The sequence below is a fragment of the Leguminivora glycinivorella genome, chromosome 27, assembly GCF_023078275.1.
Source record: "Leguminivora glycinivorella isolate SPB_JAAS2020 chromosome 27, LegGlyc_1.1, whole genome shotgun sequence".
NCBI lineage: Eukaryota > Metazoa > Arthropoda > Insecta > Lepidoptera > Tortricidae > Leguminivora > Leguminivora glycinivorella.
The window spans coordinates 5,482,525-5,495,234 of record NC_062997.1 but is presented as its reverse complement, the minus strand read 5'-3'; the positions used below and the strand labels follow the sequence as shown (position 1 = coordinate 5,495,234).

The following is a 12,710-nucleotide window of genomic DNA, read 5'->3' as shown; positions in this document are numbered from 1 at the left end:
TGGCTCAAGGGCAACACCGGTGTGAGAACTCAAGGGTGTCGAGAGGTGTACACCGCTTTCTGCCCAGTGGCCGTTAAGCCACTGTACCAACTCGCGTCTTATGCAAATTTTCACTTCCACCCCTGGGGCATGTAGCCCTAACGACCCCACTCTGGACGGCCAGCCAAGGCAAGCCAGAGGTAGAGAGTCCTGTCCCACCCACCCGCCTTACGGGTAACAGAACTCCCCAGGAGCACTCGGGTACGTGGGGTCGCTGTTCCCCAACAGCTCGCCACAAGCTGCCCTGCGTTGACTGATTGCACTGGTAAAACCAATGGGCGATGGGGTCGCAACATCCCCTAATTTATTATTATTAAAGTAAAAAATACTTACTAGAAGTATTGATATAGAGCGGCAGCCAGTACAGGAAGTTGTAGCTAACGAGCTTGGCAAAGAACAGCAACAGAGAGAACTCCACCACGCCGGGGTGCGAGCGAGACGGCACCAGGTGCGAGTGGGATCTAGCGATGCCGACTGTTCCTACCTGTGGCGGCCGAGGAGGAATGGTGTTCCAGCATTTGACGGTGACATAAAGAAAGCTCTTACCGTAGGGTATAGAAAGCAGAAGCAGGCACGATTCCAGGACAGCCCGTACAGTAGGACACTATACTCCGTGTTTTTTAGGATTAGAAAAGTCGTGCGATTTTTAGGAAAACAATTTAAACGTTATCTTATTATCAAGTCATTTTATTTGTATTTTCTATAGATGACTGACATTATTAAAGTAAAAACTACTAAAATACTTACTAGAAGTATTGATATAGAGCGGCAGCCAGTACAGGAAGGTGTAACTGACGAGTTTCGCAAAGAAAAGCGACAGAGAGAACTCAACGACGCCGGGGATGCGAAGGGCGCGAGCGAGCGAGACGGCACCAGGCGGGGTGCCGTTGGTGCGAGCAGAACCAAGGAGTGATGTGGACTCCGTTGGCTCGGCCTGGGGCTGTACAGGATTTTTTATTAAGAAACAGTAAAAAAAAAAAGTTGAGTGTTTTTTTTTAAATGATGAGTTGAGAGCATAGAGGAATACTTAAGTAAATAAGGGAAGAGTTGTAACTCCATACATCAGTAAATGCGGGTTATTTGTATAGGCATAGTTAAGTGACATCTAGCGACAATCACGCGTCAACTATCGTAAATTATCAGTACTGCTACTTGTCAATAGATGTCGAGACGTTCGAAAAGTCTAATCCTCACCAATTTTTAGCTAATACTACGATAGTTTTAATCAGTATTCTGTTTTCAATTCCTTCTGCTTGTAATATAAGTTGTAAACTGTTCTAATATACAATTTTTGGCAGACGAGACACAGTTGCCACCTAGTATCGAGTAGTGGTACTGATAATTCACGCTATTTGACGCGTGATTGTCGCTAGATGTCACTTAACTATACCTATACAAATAACCCGCATTTACTGATGTATGGAGATACAACCCTTCCCTTACTAATTCCTCTATGGTTGAGAGCTAGTGAAAAAAATGGCCCTTTTTATTTCATATATAACTTTATGATTTCACATATAACTTGTAAGATCATAACTCAGTTGTGAATAGGTATGTGAAAATTGTGATATTGTTTCTTCTTATTTTTATGTCGATAATTTTTTTATTCATGTTAATAAAAAATAAACAGTTTCAATGAAAATGCAGCACCACTTATTTCTACTAATTTCAAAATAAAACGAAAGTTTGCAGATATTAAAACAAGCATAATTTTACTAAGCAAGAATTCCAAAAACATAAATTAAAGGTGTGATTTGTTAAAACTATTGGCGGAGTGCCGGTTAGGATATGAGATAATGTTAACATTGAAGTACGGGGGGGTGGTAAGGGGTGGTAAAGGGGGTGGTAATGTTAGTGTGCTTACCTGACTATTGGCGGAGTGCCGGTTAGGATATGAGGTAATGTTAACATTGAAGTACGTGGGGGTGGTAGGGGGTGGTAAAGGGGTGGTAATGTTAGTGTGCTCACCTGACTATTAGCGGAGTGCCGGTTAGGATATGAGGTAATGTTAACATTGAAGTACGTGGGGGTGGTAGGGGGTGGTAAAGGGGTGGTAATGTTAGTGTGCTCACCTGACTATTGGCGGAGTGCCGGTTAGGATATGGGGTAATGTTAACATTGAAGTACGTGGGGGTGGTATGGGGTGGTAAAGGGGTGGTAATGTTAGTGTGCTTACCTGACTATTGGCGGAGTGCCGGTTAGGATATGAGGTAATGTTAACATTGAACTACGAGGGGGGTGGTAGTGGGTGGTAAAGGGGTGGTAATGTTAGTATGCTCATCTGACTATTGGCGGAGTGCCAGTTAGGATATAGGGTAATGTTAACATTGAAGTACGTGGGGGTGGTAAGGGATGGTAAAGGGGGTGGTAATGTTAGTGTGCTCATCTGACTATTGGCGGAGTGCCGGTTAGGATATGAGGTAATGTTAACATTGAAGTACAAGGGGGTGGTAGGGGGTGGTAAAGGGGCGGTAATGTTAGTGTGCTCACCTGACTATTGGCGGAGTGCCGGTTAGGGCGCAAGCTCGCCGCCTGCAACATGCGGTTAGTCTCATTCATTATATTTTAAACTTTTTTTTTAATGTCCAGTTCTCAAGCAAAAAGTACCACATCGTTAAGAACGCTCTTAAAAGGTTTTAGATATGAGTAAATTTAGAGTTATGGTGAACGACAATATACCTTTTACTTGATAACGTCGCAAATATATAGTCTAGCACACCCGGTTTTTCAGTAGAAAGAGGCGATAAATTCAAGATTTGGGGGTATAACTCATCGCAAATAATTTTTTATCAATTAATTTGATTTTTTTGACTCACAACCTAGATGACCCAGAGTATTATTTCTGCCTGTATTTTGTGAACATCTTTCAGGCTACACTTCAGGTACCATAACTTAAATGACAATCGACTTATTGAGTTGAATCAAAAAGTAAAATAATATATTGGAGAACATTTAGGGAAAGCACATTATAGACAACAATTACTATTTCAAATATAGGTATTATATTATTAGCGGTAATAATCTGACAATTCATATAGAGTATTCAATTAAACCGGCTTTGCAATCCCTGGCTGTAACTAACTATAAAAATGTATTTGACATATAAGCCTATAATTAAAACCGAAATAAATTACAAAAAAAAAATTACACATATGAAAGAAAAACTACTCTACCCTAGGGATAGACAGAGGGCGCTACGAGTCCCGAGTAGATTACTCATATGAGAGATAATTTCGACCTCAGCAACTGTGACCTGGGTGGCCGAGCGGAAACAGGCATCTGCCGCGAATGCAGAGTAAGCTGGTTCGATTCCAGCCTCAGGCATCAGAGGCCTTGGTCACTTTTTAGGGTTCCGTAGTCAACTAGGAACCCTTATAGTTTAGCCATGTCTGTCCGTCCGTCCGTCCGCGGATAAACTCAGTAACCGTTAGCACTAGAAAGCTGAAATTTTGTTTTATTAGGGTACCCCCCCCCCCTATATGTAAAGTGCGGGCTGATATTTTTTTTCATCCCAACCCCAACATGTGATATATTGTTGGATAGGTATTTAAAAAAGAATAAGGGTTTACTAAGATCCTTTTTTGATTATATTAATATTTTCGGAAATAATCGCTCCTAAAGGAAAATAAAACCGGCCAAGAGCGTGTCGGGCCACGCTCAGTGTAGGGTTCCGTAGTTTTCCGTATTTTTCTCAAAAACTACTGCACCTATCAAGTTCAAAATAATTTTCCTAGAAAGTGTTTATAAAGTTCTATTTTTGTGATTTTTTTCATATTTTTTAAACATATGGTTCAAAAGTTAGAGGGGGGGGGACGCACTTTTTTTTCCTTTAGGAGCGATTATTTCCGAAAATATTTATATTTTCAAAAAACAATCTTAGTAAACCCGTATTCATTTTTAAATACCTATCCAAAAATATATCACACGTTGGGGTTGGAATGAAAAAAAATATCAGCTCCCACTTTACATGTAGGGGGGGTACCCTAATAAAACATTTTTTTCCATTTTTTATTTTTGCACTTTTTTGGCGTGATTGATATACACATTGGTACCAAATTTCAGCTTTCTAGTGCTAACGGTTACTGAGATTATCCGCGGACGGACGGACGGACGGACGGACGGACGGACGGACGGACGGACGGACAGACAGACATGGCGAAACTATAAGGGTTCCTAGTTGACTACGGAACCCTAAAAAAGTGCGTCCCCCCTCTAACTTTTGAACCATAATTATGTTTAAAAAATATGAAAAAAAAAAACACAAAAGTAGAACTTTATAAAGACTTTCTAGGAAAATTGTTTTGAACTTGATAGGTTCAGTAGTTTTTGAGAAAAATACGGAAAACTACGGAACCCTACACTGAGCGTGGCCCGACACGCTCTTGGCCGGTTTTTCTTTCATATGTGTAATTTATTTCGGTTTTAATTTATATATATAGTGGTGTGACTACTTTAAATAGCACAAGTTGAAATATTTTCAATAGATTATAATTTAACTTGTGGCTTCTAAAACACTTTAAGTTCTCGCGCTTTGTACACATATTTCAAGTCACATACAGGTCGAACGCGATTAATCAACATTATTTAAATAATGTTATTTAAAGGTCAAATAATGTTAATTAATCGCGTTCGACCTGTATGCGACTTTAAATTTGTGGCTTCTAAGCCTATATTTCTTGGACCATTTGATGTCTGAATTGAATTGTATTATTTGACAAAGGTTTTTACTTTTAAATATTTTAATTTTATAAAATTTGACTCTTGGAGACGCTATACATCTCCATGGATTATTTGATTAAGTATAATATTTTTACTTGTAATATTCAGTCTTTTACAACTATTGAAGTATTATAGATTTCTTTTATCTTTGTATCTGTTTGCACTTTCTTTATGTATTGATTATAGTTAGTAATAATATGACATTTAGAGACTTTATACATCTCTAATTCTATATCAGTGTATAGCTACTTTGCTTATGATTAATATTTTTAGTTAATATTTCTATTAATTTCATTTGTTTAACTTTAATGAATACTCTGTAATGTTGACATGTAAAAGTGCCCCCGTGGCCTATTTGCTGAATAAATGATTTTGTATTTTGTATTTTGTATTTTGAATAAATAAATTAAATTAAATTATAATTATATTGAATTCTCTTAGCTAAGTAAGTTAGACTACCTGATCGCCAACTATGACTTGTGAAGGCCCATCCTCTTCTGAAGAGCGTCGCGATTGTCGGCTGGACTGCAACAAAATCGCGTCAGTTAATATGATGACCAGTGATCGGTTTTTTGGATTCACCTCGCGGGATATCAAGTAGAAAAGTTAATATTGATACGACGAAATTATCTCTAAGGAACTTTTTACTCTTACATTAGTTTAGTTTAAGTTTATAATGTTAATGTTGTTGCTTTATATTTTTGGTTGAGCAATAAAACCATTTGGCATTGTGGACATTGTACTTATTTTTTTGCCTTTTCTAACAACATTAAGCCCGGATTCCCGGGGCGTATCCATACTAACATAATGATTGAGGTCGTTCACCCCATGTCGAATCCAAAAAACCGATCACTGATGATGACTATGTAGGAGCCACACAGAAACCGAAAAAGCCGTAAAACTGATTTTACTACTGCTCTGAAACCGAAAACCCGATTTTCAAACATACTTATCGCTTTTGACTCCTACAAGCGATTCTGACCGTTGAACAAGCAATGAACGGCGTGATACGCCGTCGGGCGACGGTTGTTATTATTATCAAATAGGCCACATTATTATTATTATTTATTTATTCATAATAAACAATTACACTTATGCTGTACAATTAATGCGCCAAACGGGAATAACCAGTTTGTTGGCGCTGCGCTCAGTTCTAACTTTAATCCTTACTGGTTGATAGGTAACTGTTTACATGTTGTGTCTTATGTGAATACTATTGTTAGTAGAGATAAAGCATGCAACTATGTTAGGACAATATTTTGAACTAAAGTAAGTGCCTCATAAATGCATGCCTCAGTAAGTGCGTTTTCACATTATCCGATCCGATATCGGAAGTAGGAAGGATTACAAAGGAAAAAAACAATGATGGCGGTGTATATACTGTATAGTATGAATTTTCTGAGATGAATTTTTGGGTTGTGCCGTAATCTGTTAAACAAAAGTCTTTGTTTCTATTATTCACAACGGCTAGCTCCCGTTTCCACAGCACGTGCTAAAGTCTCAGTGTAGTTAAAAAGCAACCATCATGATAACAATAAGGTTCAAATTTATGAAACAGTTTACAGTATATAACTTTTTTTGAAGATGACAAAACGTGTTATCTCCGAAAGGGCTTTTTATGGATTTGAACCTTATTTTTAGCATGATAGGTGCTTTTTAACTACACTGAGACTTTAGCACGTGCTGTGGAAACGGGAGCTAGCCGCTGTGAATAATAGAAACAAAGGCTTTTGTTTAACAGATTACGGCACAACCCAAAAATTCATCTCAGAAAATTCATACTATAAATACATGGGATATCGGTCCGACATCCAATATCGGATAGGATAATATGAAAACGCACTAAGTCTGGTAACTTACCTACACTCAATAAGCTTGAGTTACCGGAACTGAGTAAGCAAAGTCTGGTAACTTACCGGAACTCGGTCAGGCAGCACGATCCCCACAACCCTGGGTTCCGGAGCCAGGAACAGGAATATCACGCAACCGACGACACCCATTACTATGATAACTTACCGGGACTCAGTAAGCCAAGTCTGGTAACTTACCGGAACTCGGTCAGGCAGCACGATCCCCACAACCCTGGGTTCCGGAGCCAGGAACAGGAATATCACGCAACCGACGACACCCATTACCAGAGCCGGGTAGATGAAGGACAGCGCCCAGTCTTGCTCTACAAACCGGTCTGCTATAAGCGTCCCTGTAATTGACAATTATTTAATAATACATTTTGACGACCGGTCTGGCTCAGTCGGTAGTGACCCTGCCTGCTAAGCCGCGGTCCCGGGTTCGAATCCCGGTATAAAACAAAAAATTAAATTAAAGTAAAATTGTACAAAGTATAGATATTTTTGTGGCAATACATGCTTATAATTATATGAATAAACTGCTGCGTAGGTATCTGTGTACTTTCACGGGCTTACATAATTTTGAAAAATATTAGTACATATACACCGTGTTTTTTTTTGTTTTCCGTTAAATTCAACACGTCGTTAGGTTCATTATCAGGAACCACCCTATATCACTTTCAGTTAACGTGTTCAGTAATTATTTTTATTTTTTTAATAACTCGATAACCGTAAGAGTTAAGACGCTAGTTCGTTAGAAATTAATTGTATTTGAGCTATAGAACCTTCCCTTAAAGTTAACGGAATTCAATAAAAACAAGGTGTATTTATGACTTTTTAGATGCTTAAATATATTTGTGAGAGTTGCTCAGTTTAATATGACAAATTATTTGTGCACATATTTTTTAATGATTAATCTGTTCAGATAAAAATGTACCTTTCTATGCGCATTTATTTTTGAAGCCTTGGATTTGCTCATATATTTATGAACTCGACTGTATTATTAATTTATTAGTATCTGGGACTCACCGAGTATATTTCCTAATGAGGTGTGAGAGTTCCAAATGCCGAATATGAGCCCCTTCTTGCTGTTGCCGAACCATTTGCCAACGATGGCCACCGTCCCGGGCCACCCTGTAGTCTGTGATATTCCCGCCCCTGCCTGAAATTAGTATACTGTGCAACAAGGGGAGGAAATTGAATATTAGTAACGAGGGTAAGTTAATTCGCGACGACCTGCCGGAGCGATTTAAAGACCCGAGTTAGTAATATTCATACTCCTCGAGTTACACACAATGTTTTTCATCACACTCGCAATAGTCGCAAAGTAAAAAATATGTAAATAGATGTAAAAAAAGTTTATTCGTTACGTTTATTCTTATTACGTTTTATTCTTAGACTGTAGCTGTCTATACGGAGTTACATATGTCTTTGATTACGATACAAGTGCGTAAAAAAGGAAGTTCGAAACGAGTGGCGATAAATTAAAACACGACCGAAGGGAGTGTTTTAAATCGACACGAGCTACGAATTTCAACGCTTTTCAGTACAGGTGGCCATCCGAAGTTACGACCTGACATATAATTAAAGATCGTTATCAAGGTGCACTTTTCGTGGCAGATGGTACGGTTGGCAAAAAAAAAACAAATACATTTAAATATTAACTTTGTTCTTAACTACAAAATAAATACTTACCTTCTTAGGATTACACCTCTACGGTACAATTCTTTTCCGACCAACTATATATTTTTAAAACAATATACGTCAAATGACATTAATTATGTATGTCATAAAAATACATTACGCGAAGTGTATATTATTTTAATCCAAATAATCAAATGCACTCTAAATACGACTAATTATCTAGAATTGTTATTCAAGTAGTTTAAGTCAAAAGCAGTGCACGAAGGAGTGTAATAAAGTGCACGAATAATCCCAGTATGGATATGACACAATACCTAGATTTTATAACAACCTTCCTGTAACTTCTGTCAACGTAGAAAGGTCATTTAGTTATTTAAAATTGATTTTTTCTAATTGACGTGAACGTCTGACAGCCAAATCTATTGAACAAATTTTAGTTATTTATTCAATGTAATTGTTTTTTTGGCAACCATACTCTGCCACCAATACAGCACGCTGATAACGATCTTTACATATAATGAACCACTTCTCACACTATTAGTGCGTAAAAAAAACACCATCTATACTGAAAAACACATTATGCGGCGTAAGTTAAATATTGCAAACGAGAGTAATATAAATCGTCACGGTTGCTGGAGGGATTTAAAGATTCAAGTTTGTAATACTCTTACGCACTGAGTGACACACAATGTAAAAACTCTTGTAAAAAGATAAAAAAAAGTTCAATAAGGTGCTAGAATTTTCATAACTCCCTCGGGAGAACGATTTTTCTATAACAGAAAAAAGTAAGGTACAGCGGGGCAAATCTCGACTGGGGGCCAATAAAATTGTAACTGATTCATTTTTTCCATTATTACACTATGATGTTGAGTTCTACATGTATCCACTGAACACGCCTACCATATATAACCGGTGGACACTCTATTTAATAATGCAAACATTGTAAAACATGGAAAAAATGGACCAGTTACATTTGCCCCCCCCCCCCAGTCGAGATTTGCCCCGCTGCCCGCTGTACCTTAAGTATTATTTTACCACCCCTTTTCTCCCGTGGGTGTCGTAGAAGTCGACCGTGGGATGAGTATTACATCGTGTTCCAAATGAAATTTCTGCTAAAAATTATTATACACCGTGTTTTTTTTTTTGTTTTCCGTTAAATTCGACGCGTAATTAAGTTCATTACCTTATATATCACTTTTAGTTAAATTCGCTAATTTTTTTTTCATCATTTTCATACATAATAAATAAAGTTATTAGTGTGAGAGACCCTTAATAATAACATTGAAGTTAGTGTCAAGTGATTGACGGCACATGTCAAAACAAATAGCATTAGGAATTGGTAAAGGCTGTCACACACGTGTTCAGTAAGTATTCTTATTTTTTTAATAACTCGATAACCGTAAGAGTTAAGACGCTACTTTCTTAGAGAAATTAATTGTATTTAGAATAAAGAACCATCCCTTAAAGTTAACGGAATTCAATAACACGGTGTATTCTGATTTAAGGTACAGTGGGATAACTGCGACTAGGGGACAAATTTTGAACGACTCGATAATATAAGTAGTGTAAAAATCGATCCCCCAGTCGTAATTTCCCCGCTGTACCTTATAGAATACTTATATTGACCGGGATATAGACCGTGATTACCTTTTTGATTTTTGTCGAGCTCCCGATATTTCGACGCAGTTGCATGCATCATGATCACGGAAAACAACTGGCAACTAGCTGCGTCGAAATATCGGGAGCTCGACAAAAATCAAAAAGGTAATCACGGTCTATATCCCGGTCAATATAAGTCTAATGAAAATAACCGTGAATCATTCAAAACTCTTAAAGAATATTTTACATTGTAAGGACTCACCTGCACAAGTAAATAGTATGATATGTTATGTATACCGTACGTCTTCCCAATTCCGAACAGGTAGCAAAATACGGACGAGAACAACATCCCTAGAGATAGGAAGTATCGTAGGTCCACCCGCTCTGCTACCATTCCTGCAGACAATAATAGCAGGTTCGAGGATATATATCAATGGATACAGGTATATAAATAAAATAAATAAAAAAAATAAAAATAAAAATCATTTATTTCAGACTCAGGGTCCATATATGGTTAGTAGAACATTACAACTCTAAAAAAACTAATATTAGTGTTAGTAAGACATTTACCTAATGCTAAGACTTAAAAAACTAAAACAATTCACACTTAAAACCTAGACATGGCGACAGCGTGCAGCATTTGCCATCGGTTGAGCATGGGGCCATTTTCACGCTCTATAAATACGTTCAAGATGCTGTTGGGGCTGCCGCGCAGGCGACGCATTAGTGAGGCGCACCTTTTGCGCATTATTGCCGCGAAACTGTCCACGTTGGCCTCTGCGAACATACCAGAGGCACTGCAAAAACGCGGCAGCCCCATCAACACCCGGAACGCATTATTATATTGGACGCGCAGGCCGTTGTACGCCTTCTGCGTAAAGTTGGTCCACAGGCTGCAAGTATAGAATGACTGACAGTACGCTTTGAAAAGTGTAACCTTTACTTGTGCAGTACATTTCGCAAACCTGCGGGCCAACATGTTACATCGGACGGCCAACGACCTACGCTCCCTCTCCACGTCCAGGTCATCACTCAGGTTGTCAGTCACCCAGTGACCCAGGTACTTGAACTTGGTGACGAAGTTTAAAGGGATACCGTAGAGTGTCACTAAAGGTACCGCAGGATACGTTTTTCTACCGGCCTTAAAAATCATCACCTCGCTTTTTTTAACATTGTACCTGAGTCCATGAGCCACTGCATAGGACTCGCATATTTTCAACAGCCTTCTCATTGCATCCATTGAGGGCCCAAGCAGCACCATGTCATCCGCGTAACTGAAATTATTTGTGGCGACTCCGTCAATGTGACATCCGGCATAGGTACTGCTTAGCTCCTCAATGAGAAGGTTGACATACAAATTAAACAGCTTTGGTGAGGACAGCCCACCCTGTCTCACCCCACACATCAATTTATAACCCGGTGACATTGCATTCCCCCATCTTACAAAGTTGCTTTGATGTAAGTACCAATATTTAAACAGGGCTGTCACTTCCTTAGGTACACTAGTCTCATTACGTAACTTGGCCCAAAGGATGTCATAGGCTACAAGGTCGAATGCCTTTGATAGGTCCAGGAACACACCATAAACCGGTGTACTCCTGCTGGTATAGTACTGCACGGTATTCTTGAGGGCCATGATCGCACTCTCTGTGGAAAATCCCCGCCGAAATCCAAATTGTGCATCATTTAACTTGATATGCTCATCCAACTGCGCATCAAGTAGACCGTCCAGTACTTTGGCAATAGTGGTAGCCAAGGATATCGGCCTATAGTTCGACAGATCTGAGGCATCACCCGTTTTATTTTTGACGATTGGGACTACAACCGTCTGCATTAGTTCGTCAGGCAGGTGGCAATGACTCAGACAAAGTGTAAAAAACATGGCGAGTACTCTAGGCAGATGCTTTCCAGCATGCTTCAGGTGTTCAATGCTGAGTCCGTCATGTCCCGGCGATTTACCTCTGACCATATTATTAATCACTGTTTCCACTTGTTTGGCAGTAAAAGTGACACTCAACTCGACGGGAAAGTCCTCAGCAGTAAACACCCGTGACGCCGGACCCAGTGGCGATTCTACCTTAAAATTACTTTTGAATAAGTCCGCTATTTCGGAGGGATCAGTCACACCCGCGACGCTCACGGGAAGCCCAGACCTTGGGTTAAGCTTGTTGGTGGATTTCCAAAACTTTCCAAAATCTTTATTAAAATGGTGTTGAGCAATGATATCCATTTTAATCTGTTGTTCATTATTTTGACACCATTTTAATTTTGATTTAAATTGTCGCTTGGATTCACACATCTCATCATAAACACGGCCGGCGGAAGGCTTGCCGTGCAATATCCAATCTTGAAAGCAGAGCCTTGCCCTCCCGTGAGCCCCCGAACATGCCTGTTCCAGCCCGTGATATACCTACCCCGTTTTATGGCTTTGGCATTGTAACTTCTTAATGATGCTTCAGTTAGTGTGTCTACGATAGCTTTATACATATTTTCCACAATTATTTTATGATTACTATTCGTACACATTTTATTGGCACAGCCACTGAATTCCAAAGGAAAATCGATTTCCCGCAATTTACTGTCACATATCTTACTAAATTGTGTAATTTGAGCCTCATCACGTTCCCCCACGCGATCTTATTATTAATTACAATATGCTTCACAATCTTAGGTTTTATAATGGTAAGATTACATTCAACAAGAAGGGGGTAATGGTCAGACCAGTATGTATCACATAACACTGACACGCCGTGCACTGTTTGCCGCGCAGCACAGGTAACTAAACAGTGGTCTAGCCACCGCTGACAACCATGTGCGTCACTCACGAAAGTGTACGTGTTAGGTGCTAGCTTTTCCAGATCT

The 12,710-nt window shown here is 39.1% G+C and overlaps 1 protein-coding gene across 4 annotated transcripts in view; it reads right to left on the bottom strand.

Annotated features, from left to right (window-relative positions):
* LOC125240232 (glucose-6-phosphate exchanger SLC37A2) overlaps positions 1-12,710 on the bottom strand; it is a 52,447-nt gene that overhangs the window by 5,490 nt on the left and 34,247 nt on the right. Inside the window, exons 4-10 of one of the 4 annotated variants that reach the window (XM_048148058.1) lie at positions 10,111-10,244; positions 7,635-7,767; positions 6,887-6,958; positions 6,675-6,754; positions 5,218-5,283; positions 2,530-2,571; positions 787-979 (exon numbers count right to left, since the gene is read on the bottom strand). In XM_048148058.1, the coding sequence (XP_048004015.1) occupies positions 787-979; positions 2,530-2,571; positions 5,218-5,283; positions 6,675-6,754; positions 6,887-6,958; positions 7,635-7,767; positions 10,111-10,244 (720 nt within the window). Of the gene's footprint in view, positions 1-786; positions 980-2,529; positions 2,572-5,217; positions 5,284-6,674; positions 6,755-6,806; positions 6,959-7,634; positions 7,768-10,110; positions 10,245-12,710 lie in introns of all 4 variants that reach the window. The other 3 variants (XM_048148059.1, XM_048148060.1, XM_048148061.1) reach the window with 3 other exon arrangements.